The sequence below is a fragment of the Condylura cristata genome, unplaced genomic scaffold (genome assembly GCF_000260355.1).
Source record: "Condylura cristata isolate star-nosed mole 26May11 unplaced genomic scaffold, ConCri1.0 scaffold00009, whole genome shotgun sequence".
Classification (NCBI taxonomy): Eukaryota; Metazoa; Chordata; class Mammalia; order Eulipotyphla; family Talpidae; genus Condylura; species Condylura cristata.
Window position 1 is genome coordinate 63,086,673 of NW_004567110.1, and position 22,028 is coordinate 63,108,700.

General features: G+C 40.7%; 1 protein-coding gene across 4 annotated transcripts in view; it reads right to left on the bottom strand.

The window, feature by feature from the left end:
- Window positions 1-6: 6 nt before the first annotated feature.
- The window catches only part of SPIDR (scaffolding protein involved in DNA repair), a 363,400-nt gene continuing 341,378 nt past the window's right edge, over window positions 7-22,028 (bottom strand). For 2 of the 4 annotated variants that reach the window (XM_012723064.1, XM_012723063.1), the window contains exons 15-20: window positions 19,181-19,391; window positions 18,370-18,522; window positions 8,754-8,847; window positions 7,319-7,433; window positions 6,975-7,028; window positions 7-2,156 (exon numbers count right to left, since the gene is read on the bottom strand). In XM_012723064.1, the coding sequence (XP_012578518.1) occupies window positions 2,001-2,156; window positions 6,975-7,028; window positions 7,319-7,433; window positions 8,754-8,847; window positions 18,370-18,522; window positions 19,181-19,391 (783 nt within the window). In that variant the 3' untranslated portion in view covers window positions 7-2,000. Of the gene's footprint in view, window positions 2,157-6,974; window positions 7,029-7,318; window positions 7,434-8,753; window positions 8,848-17,290; window positions 17,357-18,369; window positions 18,523-19,180; window positions 19,392-22,028 lie in introns of those variants that run through there. The other 2 variants (XM_012723065.1, XM_012723066.1) reach the window with 2 other exon arrangements.

Here is a 22,028-nt window from a genome sequence, read left to right on the forward strand (position 1 = left end):
CGGAATACCGGCAGCGGCGGGAGCGCAACAACATCGCGGTGCGCAAGAGCCGCGACAAGGCCAAGCGGCGCAACCAGGAGATGCAGCAGAAGCTGGTGGAGCTGTCGGCCGAGAATGAAAAGCTGCACCAGCGCGTGGAGCAGCTCACGCGGGACCTCTCCGGCCTCCGGCAGTTTTTCAAGCAGCTGCCCAGCCCGCCCTTCCTGCCGGCCGCCGGGGCGCCCGACTGCCGGTAACGCGCGGCCGGTTGAGACTCGAACGACCGATACCTCAGTCCCGACGGCCGGGAGCCGAGCGCCCGGCGGGAGTCCGGAGACCACGCTCCGCAGCCGCAGTTCCTCTGGGACGGTTGAGCACAGGGAAGACACCGCTTGGACTCACCACCACCGAACGTCGAGAGAAGTCAGATGTGTTTATTTTCCCTTAAATTATTTTTATAATGGTAGCTTTTCTACATCTTACTCCTGTTGATGCAGCTAAGGTACATTTGTAAAAGGAAAATGACTTTTCAGACCAACCCTTTGTATTGTAGATAAACGGAAAAGACTGAGCATGCTCACTTTTTTATATTAATTTTTACAGTATTTGTAAGAATAAAGAAGCATTTAAAACTACCCACCCGATTCCTGTATTGACAGTGACTTCTGCAAGCCGGTGGCCCCAAGGGGAAGGGTCCAGTCCAGCGTCACTGCGGGTACAGCGAGGCACCAGGGAGCTGCTGGACCCAGGCATGTTTTTCCAAGGGGAAACCAAGTTCTTAGAAGAGAGGGTCTGCTTTGTTTTGAAACACGCCGAAGTCTACCTCCTAATGTTTTTACTTGCGTGAGATTGGTGAAGCAGCTAGGTGAGATTGCTAGGCAGCTTTCCCTTGGAAGGTGCCAGCCCCTGAGCTGAATTGAGGGCTCTTTAGAGAACAACTCAAGCCCCCTAACTTTTCTTGCAGGAGGGGTTAGAGGGCTCCGGTTATGGAAACAGCTTGTTCGAATCATCTCTGGCTTTCATGGGACTTTGCTTTCACTTTCCTCAGTCTTAGGAATTCTTCGAGTGGATTTTCAAAATTTGCACAAGTACAAAATAGAGATATTGTAGATGAAAAGGACAGTTACAGAACTCCTGAAAATCATCCACCTTGCCAGTAATTGTACCATTTCAAAGCATACTCTGGACAAATAGAAGCCTTTTTACTATTCCCCCAATAAAAGTGGGTACGAAGCACCTTCTCTTGGTCTGGTTACTAAGTCTGTATAATGTAAAAAATTAACCATGGTCTGTCATGATTATATTGTTCTAAGGAAGGAAACAAAATCTCTACTGTCCAAAGATAATTAATTCGTGGTTTTAGGTGCAATTTAATCTCTACCAACAGAGCAAACAATAACCAATCATCCTTTCTGAGTTTGTAATCTTGCTTCTCCACACAGTACCCAGCCTGATTACATAGACCTATCTAGAGTGAACTCTATCTCTGTACAGTATAACTAATCACATGGGTTAACTTATCTACACTTTATGGTAACAGTTTTACCTTTGACATAATTTTCCCGAACATTTCCCCAAAAACACTTAACTGCAAAGCAAAGCACTTAGATGGACATTTATTGCAGGAGAACAGTAACATCATAAAATAGGTTTAAACTTTTGGGAGAATATGAAAACATACTGTAAGAAAAACATGTTAAATCATGGCAAATTTTAAACACTTTACAACTAAGACTTCTTTCCTGCTGTATTAACTTTGTTGCTTAAAATAAATATGAATACTTAAAGCTTATTTAAACTTTAATACCACATTTCTAAAGTTTCAGAAAGATAAAAAACAGAGAACCCAGAAAAAGATATTTTGACTTAAAGTTTACAAAACGCTTTTACTAACATTTGCCCCAGAAAAATCTAAGTTCCATTTGAAGATCATAAACTACATTCACTCTGCCATAGTTAACAAATAACTACCCCAAAGGGTACTCCACCACCACCACCCTAGCAGCCACGTCACAGAGTCCCTACAGCACTGGGCGGTGTTCCACATAAGCTCTTCCTGCTCTCAGAAGCTCGATTTCCTCCAGTCCAGCACAGCTAGCAGGGTGGGTAGTTATGGACTGGACAAAACAATTTAAGAACTCCACCTCCTTTCCAAGGATACTCTTTACTTCGTAAGTCTGCAGTGATAAAAGATATGTTGGTTAAAGCAAACAGAGTTAGCCCTGGACATTCTGTTTCCAATACTCAGAGCAGAGAGGGCCCTTTCTCCAAGTCTGCCACCTTCCACCCTTCAAGTGGTGCAGACAACACTGGTAAAGGAGGAGGAAAATGAAGGGTTGCTATAAAAGCCTATTTTTCATGGCAAATGAAGAAACTACTTTTCCCCCTGATAACTGAATTATGTTTCCATGCAAAGAATATTTAAACATTCATTTTAACTTGATGTTTGTTTATTAATGGATGCAATGATAAGTATCTCCCAGCTGACTCCCCAAGAAGAACTGAGGGAAAAGACACACAGGATTCTGTCCAATTTTTTTTTTAGCTGGGTGGGGGAGGGAGCAGTAAAGGAAGGAGGGACAGTGCACGCTTGTGGCTGTGTCCTTCTTTTGGGACACTTCCTCAATCTAGCAACACTTCCGGTCAAAGAATTTCCTGGTACTTTGCCCCAAACTTCCCTCCTTAATAGGGCACAATTTCTAAAGTTACAGTAAACTAGACCCTGCTTTGTAACAGAGAGCTTTCTCTTCATATTTCTGTTTGATGGCTATGAAGTGACTAGTTAATCTCAGGTCAAGTTTTATGTCTGAGAACATGGGGAAGGGGGTGGCTGAGACTAGAAAGCTGTGGTGACCTTGTCTGGTCTCTCTAGATTAATTCTTACAACCTTTCTGAGGTGGCTGAAAACAAAAGAGCTGCAAAGCACAGGTATACACACAGCTCTGGCTTTAAGGACTGAGCCCCACTGATAATCTTTCAGAAATTCCTTTGCTGGCACTTGGAAAGTAATATTCAGAGCTACCAATTATCCCTCCTCCATACAGAACACTTGAAAAATCTCTACAATAGTTCTGTTTAGTAGTCCTTAACTTACTCCTGCAGAACCAGATAGCAGGGTGAAGCTGACTGGATGTGGGGACTGACTTCTTATGAGCAGAGTGCAGTAGAAGGACACTGAGTTACATCCCAACTGTGGTCAGGAAGGCACCTGGCATCTGCCTGCATCTTGGGGATGCCTGTTGGGGGTCCAGACTGTGCCAGTATCTGGTCAGAAGCCAGGAAGCTTCCAGCCAACAGGGCCTGTGCATGGGTCATGGAAAGGCTTCTTTAGCCCAGCACGTGAGCACCTGCTGATACCCAAGAAGGGCAGGGATGAACAGAACCCAGTCTGAAATGTAGGTCTGGTTTATACCAGGTTGTGTTGCAGAAGAACAGCTTTTAGATGGTTTTCTCTGAAGCAGTGAGATCTGGGATGCAAGTACCATGCTACTGTCAACTCACTATGAAGCTATTGTTTTCCCACCTGTTAGACAGGCACAGTGTGAAATACCTGGACTACCAATATGATTTGTGCGATTTGGCTTCTTTAGTAAAATGAGGTGACTAGCAGAGTGCTTAAAGGAGTGATGGGGGGCTGAGACTTTCCTAAAACTCCACAAGTGAAGTGGACATCAAGTTTGTTGCCCACTCCTACCAGCAGGCATTGAAATTTGGTGTGAGTTCACTGGGGGCTAACACTTAAGGCTACAGGCTAACACTTAAAAGCATGAGGTGGTAAGGAGTGAGGGGTCAACCAGTAGAATAGGTGGTCAAGATGGGGCAGCTAGATGTTTCTTAGTTCTCTCTTTCCTTGTAGCTAGCTTTGTAAGTTACATGTCTATGGAATGGACCACCCAGGGATTCTTACACTTGCTAAGGTAAAAGTACCAAATTTTGACTTGAAAAAAAGTCAGCAAAGTCATTTCTTTCAAAATGAAAAATAGAACCCTGATTTCAGTTTTGGCAGTTACAGTCTTCAATAACCACTGGCCATTTATAATGGAGGTGAAATTAAAAATAGTATATATAGTATGTTGGAAAAGTCAGGATACATTTTTGCTTGAAAAAAAGAAAAAAATACAACATGACTTTTCTGATAACCCAGGATTTGGGGGAAATTAACATGGAGAGGTTAAAACAGTCTTGCCAGCAAAGTCATCTGTGCTGGTCATAGGAGTGTGTGTGCATGTGCATATATACAAAATGTGTCCTAGTTTTAAAAAGCACATCATATCACTGTAATGAGGTAATTTTGAGAAGTGGCAGCCAGTTCCATCGCTTCCACAATGTAGTCTGACCACCTCAGAATGACATCATAAAAGTTAACATTCAGAGCCTAACCAGAAATAGTACATTTATTCCAGGGAATAGGGAAAGTCTCTAGATTTTGGTGAGTATGGATATTTCATCCAGAAAAGTGAGAGAATCCCACCTGGAAAAATGTGTGCCTGATGTATACACACAGGCCTTTGTATGTCATTGTCTTGCAATTCCTTCCCAGGCCAGATGTGTAGCCTTGATTATCCTGAGTAAAGCTGGGAGCAGGGGAAGGATCTTAGCGAATGTACCTCCATGCTTATATTTTCTCTCATTTTATTGGTTAGCTGTGGCAACCAAGCACCACAGGGATGATAGCCAACCATGCCACACACCCAGCACACATGAGCATGTATACCTACACTGAAGCACATATCGATGCACATATTTCTCACACATACCTTGTGAACTCGAAGTAGGGTTTTGCCTACAGGAGGACTATCATTGAGAAGTTTTATATGTGGATGTTTAATGTTAGAAGGAAATCAAGTGAGATGAGGAGGATTTCTGCCATGGCCTCTACGAGGTCTGTAACGAGACTTGTGTGGTTAAGGACTGTCTGGGTTGGAAGTCTCCTAGAGGAAGTACCACGCCACTTTCCTGAGTACCTACAGAGCCCTGTGGGAGATCAGACCAGCCACAATGGGCAAATGCCTTACGACTTGCTGCTGGTTTAGTTTATTTAAATTGTGGGTTTTGGGTTCATTTTGCTATGCATTTGCCTTAAGGAGGAATTTTCCCAAGGCTTTCCCCCAGCATTCTCAACAGAAGTGCTGATAACTCCAACCTCTTGGCACCTGTTTAAAGCCCAATACCTTGGAACCATTAGCCCATGAGACACAGCCAGAGCTACGCCCATCTTTCTTTCTTCCTCCCTCCCCCTAGGAGCAGTGATGAGGCAACATGAAATTAGCAGGGATCTGCCTCGTCACCCACTAAACACATAGAACAGAGACATAACTCTGGCTACCACTCTGCTAGGTGGTCCCCAGTGGAATAATACGATTTTCCCTATGTGGAAAGTCTCTGCATCCAACATAAGAGAATGTGGTAAGGACTGTGATCTTGTTTTTTCTGCAGTATAGTGTGGATTCTGATTACTGGGATGTTGAGGAGATAAATGAGGAAAAATGAGAGAAAAGAAGCGGGGAGCAAAGCTTTTGGTCCATTGTAATTATTTACAGTGTACTTTTATGCAATCAGGGACTCCTTGTTTACAAACCCTCCAAAAGCCTGGTATAAACAACGAGCCCTGTTTACACAGCCCCCATATTTATTTCAACCAATAAAATGAAGGTTTGGAGCTAGGGGCAGGGATGTCACCGAGGAGCTTTAAGCAACAAGCTTAGGCTGCTGGGCTTTACCCTGAGAGAGCCAGATACCTTTTTTTTTTTTTTAAAGATTTATTTATGCATACAGAACGGCAGTACAAGGCAGAGGTGTAGGGGTGGTGAGAGGATTCACCAGAGACAGAGTGAGAAGCAGAACAGATCCACAAAGTACACTGCTGAGGGGAGCAGTGGCTGCACCATGTGGATCACCTCCCGGGCCAGGGATGGAACTTGCAGTGAAGCGGCTGCGGCTCACTTGCAGTGCTGTGTTCTAATCTGTTGTACCACCAGAGAGGGCCCACAGGTACTTCTTAAGATTTCTGAGGCAATTTTACTTTGAAGTCAGAGTTGGGAATCACAGACTAAAGCCAGTCCTTACAGACTGTGTTCACAGGTCTAGCCACATCCCAACTGAATCTGAACTTTGACCGCCGTGGTTTGGATGAAAGTGCACATGGCTGCTTTACCTCCTGGTGCTGCTAGGACCTCCTTGAATATGTGAGGTGGAGGGCTGTTGCTAAGAGTAGGCAATTATAGGAGAGGCTTCCAAAGGACAGATCAAATCAATCTCAAATTCTGGCTGCAACCAGAGCTAGAATTTGGCCAAAAGAATCCTCAGAAAGTTCTGCAGATAATAGCCTTTCACCACAACCCCATGAGCCTGTCTGCATCAACTTTCTAGACATGGACCCCAACACTGCGATCTGGGGGCTGACACCACCCCATGGCCAGTTTTAATGTCCTTCTCTAGGGATCAGTGATTCCACAGGCCATTGCGGTGCTTCTGAATGGCTTTGACAAGACACAGGTGTCATCTCAAGGACAGCCTCTCTCTTTATGAGGGCCACGTTTCACAAAGATGAAACTTTCTTTGGCCTTAAGTTATATCAATTTGTTGTTTTCCCAGAGGCTCACATCACTTTGCTAACCCTCATCATAGTAATCTCAGGGCATGCAAACCAGTTCTGAGAAATAACAATGAAGTTTCCAGTTACTCAGACCAACAATTAAAAAATATTCATATTCTATGAATGTGGCCTTAGGATTTGAAATCTCAAGATTCTCTCATAATAACCCATGCTATGGGTGCAGATTCATGGGTCTACTGTGAAGATGCTTACGAAATACCTCAATTCCAAAAAGGAAAGGATCTCATTCACAGACGTGGGCCTTTGGTAGCAAGTGACAATGTGCTTATTCTAAACACTAAGCATTCACGCAGTTACAATGTGGGACTCTGTACAGGTCTTCATGTGTGGGTGGAGCTAACTTGGTTTAAGAGCAGAAGGGACACATCCCTGGACTTACCCCATCTTCACAGGCGGCAAACCTCAGGAGTGAAGAAATACTGCTCTGTAACAGCTGCAACAACAGTGAAATGGGCTGGGTCAAATTCTGTTCTGGGAGCAAGTCTTGTACTGAAAGTACTTAAGTCCTGAAAGTTAGTATGCTGAATCTAACTCACTTTCCCCCTTTTTGTTAGCTTCTCTTGATGAATCTCAAAGTTGTTAAGTCACATGTGACTTAAATCACAGACATAAAATGATTGTCTACCTAGAGGAAGTCCTCTCCCCCCTCCCAAGAAAGAGCATTAGTTGCAACTTTCTCCCAGCCAGTGAGCTGGGCAGCTCCTGTGCCCAAGCAGCTCATACCTTGACCCTCACAGTGCACTGAGGTCGAGAGGGGCAGTCCAGGAAAACCTGCAGATTCCTTCTGAGAAGAGGGGAGGTGACCACACGGGAGCAGTCCCCACAGAAAAACTTGCCTCTGTTTGCAAACATACAGGGGAGACAAGATCCAAAAAGATGCACGTCAGAAAAAGCTAGCTGTATATAGATGATTTTCTAAATGTGACTGTTGGCTGAGATAGAAAAGGTATGTGTGTATGTGTGTGGTTTTCAGAAACTGAGCTCCTAAAATCTGCCAGCAGGCTTCAGCCTGTTCTGAAGGATAAATGTCAATTAAGGGTTGCATGGACATGTGATGCCACTGAGGATGGAAGGGACCCTCAGGCCATTCATTTCTGAGCACAGAGGATGACAGCAAACATTCTTGAAGCACAGCGAGGTCCTCTGCGGGGCAAAGGGATATCGAGATTCCCCATATGCATGAGCAGGAAAAACAGCTTCTAATCATCAGCAGTATTTGTGTTCCTTTCTGCTACCAAGTAAGCTTGAGATTCAAACTCTTGTCTCTTAAATATGACTCACGGATGACTTGTTTATACAACAGGTCACTGTCCAGGAGGTGTCAAGAAGACAGTTGCCCTTTGTTTCTTAGGATGCACAAATATAATTAGAATGCCTCTTTTATCTGTCATGTGACAAAATCAACTTAGAGGCCAGAGAACTAGATTGGAGAACGACCTGGGCACCTGGCTCTCATCCCTACGCCCAAGGAGGGGTGCAGTGGCACTGGGCAGGGAAGAATGTCTGCTAATTGGTTCTGGAAAAGTCTGCACCCAGCAAAAGACAGGCTGTACTATTGTCTTACTTCTTCACTATTGCTGAGTTTTTCTTTCTTTTTTTTTTTTAAAAGATTTATTTATTTGTGCATACAGAACTGGGGTACAGGCCAGAGGCTCAGGGGCGGTGAGAGGCTTCACCAGAGACAGAGTGGGGAGCAGAACAGGCAGATCGACGAAGTACACTGCTGAGGGGGGCAGTGGGCGGGTCAGGAGAGGTCTGCCATGCCATGCGGTCACCTCCGGGGCAGGCAGGAATCGAACTCATGCGGAAGCGGCTTTAGATTCTCAGTGCTGTGCTTTAACCCGCTGCGCCACCAGGGAGGGCCCGAGTTTTTCTTTTTTTTTCCAGGTTGACAAAGGAGATGAGGGAAAAACCTGGCTCTTTTCTGTACTAAGGCAGGAGGAGCTATAAGGAACAGTAAAACTCCTATTGTGAAGAAAGAAAACAAACACTGTTGTGCACCACAGCCTTTGCCCTGCAATCAGCAGACTTGCTTCCCACATGGCACTCAGGCCTGGTTCTGTGCAGAGGCAGCAGGTCTGAAGTAGAAGGCACTGGAGACCTGATTACAGGGGTGCTGGTGCCCTGGGGACTTTGGGGCTGTCCCCTGACCCCTTACCTGTCTTCTGGTCTCTGTTCCAATCTTCCATTGCCACATAGGTCACATGTAGGCCAGGAGAAAGCAGTGTTCTCATCCACACCAACCACAGTCCCTGGGCCCAAAGGAAGCAAAGCAGTAACCTCAGATAGGTCTGTCCTCTCACTTCTCTTTGCTACTCAGGACATTGATGGTAACTTGTGGTGTTGCAGATATGTTTCTTATTCATGAATTTATATAAATGTCCCTAAGCATTTTATAACTTCCATTTATTACACAAACAGAATTATAGCAATAAAAGGTAAGCTTTAAAACTTGCTGGCATTGCTAGCTAATTGAGTATTATCTTTCTGCTAAATTTTGTCTTTTTCAGTACAAAGTCTTATTCTGCTTTTAAGTTGCTGTATAGCTGTGAAAGGAGTATCTTACTGACATTCCATTCAGGCAATATGCCACAGAACCCTCAACTTTTCTCTGCAATTTGAAGCACATTTTAGGTTCAAATTGCTTTAGTGCTAAGGCAGTGAGTATCTTTACATATAATGCATTTCTTATTTGAGACTCTTTTCTCAAGAAAGGTTCCTAGAAATAGAATTACTCTTCAAGAGTTTGAATCTTTGAGAATGTAGAAATACCTCCGAAAGGCTTTTCACAAAGGTTCTGATTCAGTCAACATTTCTTCTTTGTACTGCATGCTTACGTCACATAATGCCCACTTCCTTTATAGATATAATGATTTTCTTATTTTAGTTTCTACTTCTTTGATAAAAAAGGTAAATATTTGTATTGGTTTGTTAATACCTTCTCTGTGATTTACCTCATTTTTAAATTTCTTTTTGACTCCTATATTTTTTATTTATTTAGTCAACAAACAAATATATACACAATGCTATTTAATATAGCAACAAAAAAAATGTAAAGATGAAAGCTACAAACCCTACTTTCATGAACTCCACAGTTTGGTTGGAAATAAGATAAATAATGTGTAAAAATAATAAGTAGGAGAGAACAATTGCAAAATTACAGGAGAAGATGCAAAAAATGCATCTTCTGATAAAGTATGAACTGTTACCCACAGAACCCTATAGCTAAAGAACCCTTTAAGCTCAACAATAATATCATAAACAACCCAATTAAAAAAAATGGGTCTAAGACCTTAACAGACAGCTCACAATCACAGAGTAAACTTAAATGCATTTCAATAAGTGAAAGAAGTCAACCTAAAAAGGCTGTTTTCAACTATATGACAGTCTATAAAAGTCAAAACTATGAAGACAGTAAAAAGATCTGTGGTTGCCAGGTGTTGAGAAGGAAAGGCAGAGGATTTTTAAGTCAGTGAAACTTAAAACTCAACATGCCACATGTTCCACAAAAGTACACCAATTGTGAACCCTAAAGTAAACCATGAACTATGGGTGATTGTGCTTTATCAAAGTAGGTTTGTCTATCATAACAAATGTACTACTATCGTGGGAGAAGTTGATGGGGAGGCTATTCAAGTGTAGAGGCAGAGAGTATGTGAGAAACTTCTATACCTTCTGCTTATTTTTGCTATAAACCTAAACCTGCTCTAAAAGGTTTATTAAAAATATCATGAATAGGCCCTCCCTGGTGGCACACAGGTTAAAGCACAGCACTGAGAAGCTGAAGCCACTTCCACATGAGTTCGATTCCCGCCTGCCCCAGAGGAGATCCACATGGCGTGGCAGATCTCTCCTGACCAGCCCGCTGCTCCACTCAGCAGTGTACTTCGTTGATCTGCCTGTTCTGCTCCCCGCTCTGTCTCTGGTGAAACCTTATCACCCTCCACATCTCTAGCCTGTACCCCAGTTCTGTATGAATAAATAAATCTTTAAAAAAAATCATGAATGAGTGCTAAATTGAGAAATGGAAAAGATCCCTAAAAGATACAGAAAAGAGCTCTTCCAGGCTGACTGAGGATTAGGGAAGGCTGCATAAAAGAAGAAATGTAAGTAAGGCTACTGATGGGGATGGAGGCATCGCTCACCCTATACTCTAGAAGGGCACAGGCCAGGCAGGCATAAAGAAAAGGCAGGTGAGCCAGCTGTGAAGTTGGTAGACCAAGGTCATTCAGGGTCCAATGGGGATTTTTAGCCTTGATTTTGGAAGGAATGAGAAACCAGTGAGGACTTTTAAACAGGGAGTGACTGTGATGGCCTGATTTCCATAGAATGTGAAACACTTAAGACATGGTAATATACACAATGGAATACTACTCAGCAATCAAAAGGATAACTTTATACCATTTACATAACCATGGATGGAGCTGGAAGTGATTATGTTCGGTGAAATATATCAGAAGAAAAAACAAAAATTTTGATGATTTCACTTAGAGGAGGAACAGGGAAACCATACAAAAGATCAAAAAAAAAAAAGACAAAACTAGCAGTCAAACTATAAATTAGATACATTCATCAAGGGACAGGAAGAATAAAAACAGGAGGGAAGACCAGAGAAATTTATGGTGATGGCTCACCAGTGTTTCGGTGGTGGTGGTAATTTTATAGGGACAACACCTGAGAGGAGAAATCGAACACTGTACAAAAATGAACTACAATGTAGCAATACATAAATAAGTAAATGAGCAAAAAAGCATTTGAAACACTGTAGAAATCATCTACATATACTGGCAAATCACAGTCAACAAGATATTGTTGAAAATGGTAAAATTAGACATTTGAAGAGAAAGATGTAATCTAGGTTTCCAGAAAAACAGCCATCCATCCCGTTCTTGGAAAAAGGAATTTTTGTTCCTCACCAGAAAAAGCATTAGGAGAAAATTTATCCACAGAGGATAAAACAGAATTATGAGAGCTAAGAAGTTATTATTTATTAAAATGCATTCACGCAATGCATACTTGAATGATTTTTTAAAAATGAAAATAATAGATCTTGATTTTGAAGAGACTGCTCTAGCAAATTTCATTGTCCTTGAAAATCTAATAAAGATGGGTCAAAGGGATGAGAAGAAAGTCAACAAGGACTCATAATACAGCTGGAAAGGAGTATCCACTAATTCACAACAGGCGGGGACACTGGGGGGTTAGGGTGCCTACCACAGGCATATGAGCCAAGCATAGAGTCTAGGCCACAGCAGCACATTTAGAGTCTACTAAATGAATTAATAAAGGCTGCTACCAACCAGAGTTCCTTTTACCCTCGGATATCTTTGGGCGTTAATAGCATTTGCATTTTATATGGGATTAAGCAATTTCCTTCCTTTCTGGGAACATAACATGAGTTGATGAAACATGTTTCATACACCACTGGAAATCCCTTCTGGCAACCCCATATGAGTTCCAAGGATGGCTGGGAAGTGTACTATTAAACTCCTAGTATCTAAAAACATTGAATGATCAATAGGAGACAAACAGAAGTTTGAGGGTTGTAACACTATGCTCATCACTGGGGCTACAATTTCCCATTGAAGACTTTTACTTTCCCTGTCTTCTTTACAGAAATCTATAGTAATTAGGTTTGGGTAAAGAATAGCATGTCTATTGAAATATCATTCAGGGACTGTGAAGCTAGGTAGATTTTGGCTAGGCTGAGGAATAGGGTCTGACTGGCCTTCCCCCAGCCCCAAGAAAAAAACCCATCTTTTAAAAAAGATTCTTTCAAATAATCCTTGGAAAGTGCTTCAATCTCGTCTTCCTGGGAGGCGCAGCAGACTGCCCAACATAGCACAAGCCCTGGAAGGCATAAGTGATTCCATACTGGAAGCCAGGTTTAAACTTCTGCAGTGATGTTTAACTCTACCACACCTTTCTCCCCACCCTTTTTCTCGAACTGAAAGAAGTTGGAACTTTTTTCCTTCTTGTTAGTGCACCTTGGCTTGAAAATGGGCCTTTGCCCTCTAGTTCCAAAAAGACACAGTGTAGGTGTGTGCTTGCTGAAACCACTCTCAGAGTAACAAGCCAGACTGTCACCTGGTAGCAAGCCATGTTTGAATTAGTGTTGCATAATGCATAGAAGATGAAGTCAATGCTGCAAAATTTTTTCACCCAAGATATAAACTGCAAAGAGTCTGCATACTCTAGGGTACTGAGTACATGAGAAGGCCTGGTGATTAGAGCAAAGGAGTGAGTACTTCTCAAGGAGTATCCATCTAGGAACCTAAAGCCTTCTGCTGGGGCAGACGGACAGAAGTTAGTTTTCAGTGAATGGCTGACTCACAGGGCTGTGTCCTGAATTTTTCAAGATCTGCTCTAGGAAAATGCTCAATGTCTTGTGGGCATCCAGGCTGCTGAAGGAGACCCTGATGCCCAGATGAGTTAGCTGCTATGGAGAGCTGTCCAATTCCTAACATTGATTTCATGCAGATGATGAAAGCTACTTAGGGCTATGCTTTGAACAAACCACCACTGGACTTCCTGGGCAAAGAAGGACCAGACCAAAGGGTTGAGAAGAGGGTGCCTGCTAATATTACCTCACAGAATTATGGGGATTCTAGCCTCTTGTGGATTTGATGGAGTCAGATCTGGACAAGTCCAAAGTTGGTTGAGCCCAGGGCATGGACCTTCTGTTCCTCAGTGGGAACTGGTCACTGGCCCAATTTCTACCTTGGTTGGGTCTTCCTGAATGGGAGGCTAGACAAGTCTGCCATTTTTGCAGCTGTGGCTTTGTTTTCTTGTAATGCTTAGTAAACTGGTTCTTATCAGATGATCTGGCAATACTTTGCTAGCATGCTAATTTCGCATCCACCTTACCTACCTACAGCCTACAGTGCATCTTCAAAGAGAGACCCACAGGGAACTCATTAAAGTGGTGATGGTGATATGTGAAGGAAAATGATCATAAACTAGACCTACCTAAATGATGATCATTGGAGAAGAAATACATGAAAGTAAAATAAAAATTTTTACTTTAAATTTGTTTAAAAGATAAATAGTTTAAGTATTAATAACAATGACACATCAACTAATTATATCATGTGGGTAAGTAAAATGATAAGAGGAATGATTTAAGAGATGGGAGGGAAGAACTGAGAATACAGTATACTATGCCACACTCCCTCTTGATTATGATAGTATTATCTGAAATTGGACTTATTGGTTATTAAGTATACATAGAGAACTTTAGGGTAACCATAAAAATTGCCTTAAAAAAGTCTCTATGGCATGTCCTGGCTACAATTAGGAATGGGTTAGGTTCCAAACTTGTTGTGGAAACTAGTTCTTTCTGTACATTGTGTACATATATATATATATATTTTCATAAAATGGCTCCATCAGTGGCAGTGATTCTTATAGTCTTACACTAAGAGAGTCCACATAGTCTCAGGTGTCAGCATTTGGCAGACTTTGAAGACTTGGAGCAGAGAGCATCACTGGGGTGTGGTTTTGGTGGTGGTCTGCTCCTTCATTTTTCTTCTTTCTTTGAACCCCTGGCCAATCCTGGGCTTTAAGAGCTGAGAAAACTGGAAAAATCTGCCTGGAAACTGCAAGTTCAGGTGGCAGCTATGGATATGTGGACAGTCATTGGCTCAGGTACTTATCACACCACTTGCTCAGTCTCCACAGTCTATCCCATACCCACAGCTGTGCTTAGTATGGCCTACAGCTGATGCAGCCTCTGTATATTTGTTGTGTTCCCTTACCTGCACTGTTCCAGACAGCTCCCAGTTTTGTTTTACTGTCAACAATCAAAACCTGATTTATATCAAAGTGCAGCTAAGGGGTTGACAGAATAATTATGTTTAAGACAAAAATGTGATCATATAACATCCTTTTCATGGCCAAGAGTGTAGAACAAGGCATAATCAGTCCTTCCTATACCTCTTCTGCCTTTCTTTTAGCATATGAAGTTGTTACAACTGCTCAGGGAACCTCTAGGGGTTTTCTATGTGTTCTTATATGTATGTGGAAGGCCTCTGCCAACTTTGCCTGACAAATCCTGATGGTCCTCAGGCCACTCACCACTTCACCACTGTTGTCACTGGCTGTAGTTCTCCAGTGCTCAGTCGGTAGTCCCTCCCCTCCTGTCTGTAGCAGTGGATGAAGGATGGGTATATATATTTATATGTATATATATACATATATAACCACACACACACAATACATATATACACACACATGTATACACACATACATATATATCAATGTGACATATTATATAAGCAAAAGTAAAGACAAAAATGATATAATAATGTTAATATATAAAAAGAAAGCGGTTGATAAGATTCAGCACACAGAATGATAAAAATTCTAAACAAGATGGGAACCTACTTTAACATAAAGAAGGCTACATATCACAAACCTATAGCCAATATAGTGCTTAATAGTGAAAAATTGAAAGCTATAAGGTCAGAACAAGATAAGGGTGCCCACTGTCATTACTTCTATTTAATTTAGTATTAGAGGTTTTAGCTAGGGAAATAAAACAGGAAGTAAAAGGAATTCAGATTAGAAAAAAAGAGAGACTGTCACTATTTGCAGGAGATATGAAACTGTATTTAGAAAATTCTAAAGATGAACTCTCCCTGGTGGTGCAACGGGTTAGGGCCCAGCACTGTAAGTTAGCTGTAGGTGCTTCAATACCAGTTTGATCTTCAGCCCTGGAGGTAATCCAGATGGCACAGAAGATCTCTCTTGTCTTGCACACTGCTCCCATCAGAAGTGTACTTTTTCAATCTGCCTGTTCTGACCCCACTCTGTCTCTGGTGAATCCTCACACCACACCTGCATCTCTGACTTGTACCCAGTTCTGTATGCATAAATAAATTAACCTTTAAAAAAAGAAAACACTAAAGACTTTACCAAAAAACTATTCAAAACAGCAAATGAATACAGACAAGTGGCAGGTTACAAAAATCAACAAGCAAAAATCTGTTGCCAAAACCCCCAGAATATGCTGTATTTTTATATACAAATAATGAACAAGAAGAAAAGGGAAATAAGACAATGATTTCATTCAAAATTGCATCAAAAGGAATCAAATACCTAGGAATTAACTTAGCCAAGGAAGTGAAGGAGATATTTAATGAAAACTCTATGACATTATTAAAGGATACAGATCATGTGATTGATTACATAAGATGGAAAGACATTCCAACCTCATGGACGAGAAACAATATAGTTAAAATAACTACTCTACCAAAATGGTATATAAATTTTACACAATATCCATTGAAATACCAATAATATTCTTTAGTGAGACAGAACAAAAAATATTAAAATTTATATGGAATCACAAAAGCCCTCCAACAGTAAAAGCAATCCTGAGTGAAAAGGAAAGTAATAGCAGCCATCAACTTACCTGACTTTGTACTATAAAGCAACAATTAAAACAGAAATTGAATTAAGGAATAAATAGAGACACAATGATCAATGAAACAGAGTCAAAAAAGCAGAAATAAATCCATATATATATAAATACTTAATTCATGATAAAGGATACATGACTGTACAAATGGGGAAAGGACACCTTTAATAAAAAGTGCTGGGAAAACTTGATAACTACATTAAAAAAATGAAGTTGGATCACTCTCTAACTCCCTGACAAAGATAAATTCAAATATAGACTTTCTATTAGAATGATATAGGTTTAAATATAGGAATTGAAAAAATAAAATATATAGAAGAAAACATAAGCCTTTCATTTTGCGACATTTATAATAAAGATGTTTTTGAAGTGGCAAGGAAGATAAAACAAAAAAGAACAATTAAGATCACTTCAATTTAAAAGGCCTTTTATACAACAAAAGAAAGTATCAGTAGAGTGACATCTTACAGAATGGGAGTAAATACACATTACAAAACTGAGATGGGGTTAATATCCAAGACACACACACACATAATCGATATTAGCAATAAAAAGCAAGTGACTCTAATAAACTGGGAGGTAGCAGATATGAGCAATTTACCAAAGAGGATAACCAGAAGGCTGGCAGGAAAATATCTATCATCACTTTTAGGAAGGGAGATGCAGTGAGAAATGATCTTACTCATAACAATGGTACAAATTAAAAAGACTCACAACAATTGCTGGAGAGAATGTGGAGCAAGGTATGTGGAATGCTGTTACACTGTTAGGAATGTAACCCGGGGCAACTATTTCCAAGTCATCTGGATATACATTTAAGTAAAAATGGAAATACCATATGACTTAGCATTTCAGTCTTGGGTACCTTTCCAAACAACATGAAACCATCAATTAAAAAAAAATATATGCTCTAGAATGTTTATTGAAGCATAATTTACAACAGGTAGCACATGTAAACACCTTAGATACTCACTTATAGAAAATGATTAAGAAGATGCTATAGTCACACAAAGGAATATTATTTAGCCATACAGAGGATGAAGGCCATATATTACAAAATGGAAGAAGTTTAAGGGAATTATGTGTAATAAAGCAAGTCAAAATGACAAAGACAAACATTGGACATTTAGCAGTGGACAATCTGACAAAGCAAAATACTCATAAAACTAACAGAAGTCAGTAAATGCAGTGACATTTCCAAGATTAAGAGGGAGAGGAGAAAGAAAGAGTCAAGGGATATAAAGAATGACAGCTAAAAAATAAAAAAAAGAAAACTCTGTATATAACATTTTAATACCTGTATTTCATTCCCTATACCTGTTCAGTGTTATGTGGCAAAACTTGAGAAAAATAAAAATTGATATATAATTAGTAGATTGTCCTTAATTTAAGTGGGCCTTAAAAAAATAAAGTTTTTCCCCTCACACCTTATTGATTAGTTAGCATATGCAAAAAACAAAATTAAAAAAGAAAATATTAATACTTTTTTCAGCTCCAGATTCCTATATCCAGGTACTGAAACATTTCACATGTATCAAAAATGTCTAAACTCTGACAGAATTGAAATTGTTCCTGCAAAGCTGACCTCTCCGACCCCATCTTACTTCACAGAGCTTACTACAGCTTTGTGCTGAAATCAGAGTCTGGAGTTATCACACACACATCTGTACCTTGCTCCCTCTATACAGATTTCACTTCCTTCTGTAGCTTTCGCTGTTAATTAAGTCCACTTCTGAATTTTCTTTTCTACCTCCTTAGTCTCACTTCTTTGCATACAGTGAGTACTGCTTGAGACTCTGACCTCTCCATTGTTCTGTAGATACAAAAACTGCACCTCACCATCCTCATTGAAATGGCAGCACACAGTCCTGCAGGGTCACTTACTCAGTGGTATGTGCCCTTCAGCCTTTCTTGGGTTCCTAACCCCATCCAGCTCTTTCTTTCTTCCAGGCTCCAGTTAGTGGCCTTTATGAGTCCTCTTCTCTTCCTGCTAGATATTTTTCCTATCATGTCCCTTCACCTAGCAGCTACTCCTTACCTTCAGATATAGGCTCTAGGATCCTGTTATTTGAGAGACTTCTGTTACCTTCTTGCCAAGGAAAGGTCCTAGTGACAAGCACTCAAATGGAGACTCAGAACACCACACCTTTATATTTGCTGTGTGTGTATGTCTGATTGATATTTCTTTTTTAGTCTAAAAGGCAAAGAACCTTCTGATTTTGCTCCTTAGAATGTCTGGAATATGTTAGCACTAACCAAATATTTATTGAATAAATGAGAAAATGAGTTAATGACTATAAAAATATAATTAAAAAGACACAAATACTTTTTTCCAACATGACTGACTACCTACCTCGAACACTACAAATGGAATTGTCTTGAGTGAAAGGATTCAGTTCATCAAGCCTCACAGAGTCGGTCAGCTCACAGGGCCTGGCTTGAGAGGCCTCACCCAAATGGGATCCTTGAAGCAAGAGGACAGTACGTTCGGCACAAACAATCCGACCTGCCAACAAAGACACTTCAGATTATTAAACACTGAAGAAAAGTGAGCTCTCCTGTCAGTATGACAATGTCCTCTGTCAGTCTTCTACAAGTCATGGGGACTTGTGAGGTCCATGTGTGTGCACCTGCACTGTGCAGAGGGTAGCTTCACACTTCTCAGGATACTAGCTTAGAAAATCACAGATACTAGACTCAGAGTCAATTCAGAAAGGTGGATTTTGTGTTATGCAAATTATATCTCAATACAATAAAAATGAACATGCAATTTAGGCAGGATTCCTAGGGGAAAAAAGGGCTGAATGAAATGACCTAAGCATATGCTTATAAGGTAGTCTAGCTTTTTGTTTGTTTTAAAAGGTGATGTTCCAGTCAGTGACATCTGCACTACAAAGGGTGTCACCAACAGACAGTTCTTGAATGATGATGGCATCACTCAAAGGGCCCAAAAGAACTGTGGGGGTGTTCTGGTGGCCATGACACAAGTCAGTGAAGGCCCAAGGAGGGCACCAAGGGCCTTTTCCACCCAAATTGCTAAGTCCACAGTGGATTTTGTCATGGGATCAGCAGCTCCAGAGGAAAACACAGGTATATGGAACACCTTTGTCTTACACAGAGGCCTTGTTGGTGGCCAGTGGGATTAAAACTATCTAGAAACATACCCTGGTCTCGGATTGTGTCCCTGAAGAGAAAGCTGTGAGGGGTGGCGTCAGAGAGTGCCTCCTGGACTTCTGGGCTCAGCACACATGAGGAAGACACACAAACCAGCATGGTTTTGGGGAGGTTAGCTTCATTCTCATTCTGCATTTGCAAGGTGACATCAGTCACTATCAGACAAATCTCCCTTTGCTCCGCAAGAAGCAAACTGTTTAGCTACAATTCAAAGACAGGGTTAAAATTATTAACAATGGTTATTCACACAAAAACTTAATTTTTAAAAAGCAATAACCTTAGATGATTATTTTCAATGCCAAAACATTCAGATAGCATGCCCACAAATATTTTAAAACACATTAGACTATGCATTCTTGGTCATTAGGCCCCACTGACATAACTGGGCCTACTTGCCAGGATACAATCTGTTTTCCCTGGTACTACTGTACTTATTCTCTGACCTACTCATGGAGAATTTATTATTATTATCCTCCTGATTTCAGGTTTGTATTCCTCGAATGTTAATCACCACACTATTTTACATTGTAGATACATGTTCCCTCTCCTGCTAGATACATGTTTCCTAAGGGTTAGGAATTGTTAATAACTGAGGTTTATGTTATTCCCCGATTCATGTATTATAGCCCTAACCAGAAGTGTGATGATAAAGTGAGGTGGGACCTTTTGGATCAGGATAGAGCCCTTGTGATAGGATTGGTGCCCATATAAGAAGAGACAGGAGAGAGCTTGCTTATTTTTATTCTCCACATGGGAGGATACAAGGATCATTTTGTGAAATGAGAGTGCCCTACCAAGACCCCAGCCACATTAACAATTTTACTACAGACATCAGCACTTCAGAATTGTGAGAAATAAATGTTTGCTGTGTAAGTCACCTAGTCCATGGTATTTTGTTATAACAGCCCAGATGATTAAGGCAGGAATAGATCTTACTTCCTGCTTCTTACACCTTACTCAGACATTATGCAAGGCCTCTGTGTAAGACAAAGATCAAAAGTTTGTTGCATCTGCAACAGTTTTGTTTTCCTTTCCTTTATTATGCTTTTATTTCTTTTCCATTTTTTATCTGAAATATTTGTAATGCATTTTCAATTATTTATTTTTGAAGATTTATTTATTTATGCATACAAGAACCATGGTACAGGCCTGCGTGGGCAGTGAGAGGATTCACCAGAGACAGTGGGAAACAGAACAGGCAATTGACTGAAATAACTGCTGAGGGGAGCAGTGGGAGGAACAGGGGAGGTCTGCTGTGCCACGTGGGTCAGCTTCCTGACTGGGGATCCAACTTGTGCTACAGTGGCTGCAGATAACGTCATAGTGCTGTGCTTTAAACCCTTGCAACACCAGGGCGACCCCTGTAATCCATATTTAATGTTACATAATTATTAACTGAATTCCTATCCCCTTGATTGGGGTTTAGGATTCATTAAATGCAAAGGACTCATGGAATTGGCTGGGAAGACTTGTGTGGTCAATAGGGCTGGGTCATGAAAACCTAGCTGCTTGAGGTTCAGTTGGTGTTGCTGGTCCCATGTAACTGCCTGACAGCACTAAGCAGAGAAGGTTACTTGGTGAGAAGCTGTTGACTGGGATAGAAAAGACAACTCATATGGTTGGGAAGTTAATTATATACAGAAAGTAAGGGTATGTTATACTGAGGTAAGAGCCAGGTTTCTCACTGTTGGATAAGGGAGTTTAGAATATGGAAATAGGGAAACCTAGAATTAATTCTAGGTAATCATCCAGACTTGGAGGTATTGGTATAAAATCATGCTTTTAGAGAGGAATACAAAGACAGAAATAAATACATATTCATGTATATTTTTGCAATCATATACAAATATTGTTTTCCTTGCTGTGCCTACTGTAAAGGTTGAGAGGCAACTGCATCCAGTAGATTCAACCCACTTATTGCTGAGGCCCAGAATTCTAAGTGCCATTGTTTACTAAAATCAAGCAGAGCTCCTTAAGAGTAGAGAAAGCTGTAGATGAGTCTAAATCATCTTATCCTTGGTGGCAAAGTAAGGCAGTGCTCAAAGAATGAAGGGAACATGGTCAAAGGACACAGAAGTTAGCTTGAAACTAGGAAAATCTGAACAACAAAATAAACAAAAACTGACTTATGGCCCTTGCTGATAGAAATAAGTGAATATGTGCATAAATCAGTGAAATGAAAAGCTTCTAATTCTAGCTAAAGGTAGACTAATAAATGCAGAAGTGTTGCTAGAATTAGAAAATGAGCACCATGAGAGAAATAATTCAGGCAAGAATCATATGTATGCTAAAATTAGTGGATAAATGTTTGATAAGAAATAGGGTATTTATATAGCCTCACTATATCTTCACTTAAATATTTTACATGTTTATTAGTTAATAAGTATGAGATACCAGTTTAGAGTAGAACAGCTTAGAAAACACGATCATAATCAGTTGCTAAAATGTCATATCACGAGGTCAAATCAACTGTTTCTTCTACTATGAACACAGTTTTTTTTTTATATAAAAATGTATTTTTTTAAGTTTATTTTACATTTTGTTTTCCATCTCAATTGTAGTCCCCGAGGGTTTCCCATCACCAAGTCACCGGTGTGCCATAACCATAATCCTGTGCACTTCCCTCCCCATCCCCCGTTTTTGATCCCGTTCCCCACTTCATCCCCACAAAATGTTTCTGGTATTCTTGTTATTTTCTCGCCTGGTCCATTTATACTCCTGCTATGAGTGAAACCATCTGGTATTTTTCTTTCTCTTTCTGGCTTATCTCGCTAAGCATGATCTTTTCCAGCTCCATCCAAGTTGCTGCAAAAGACATGTTTCTCTTTTTCGGTTGCT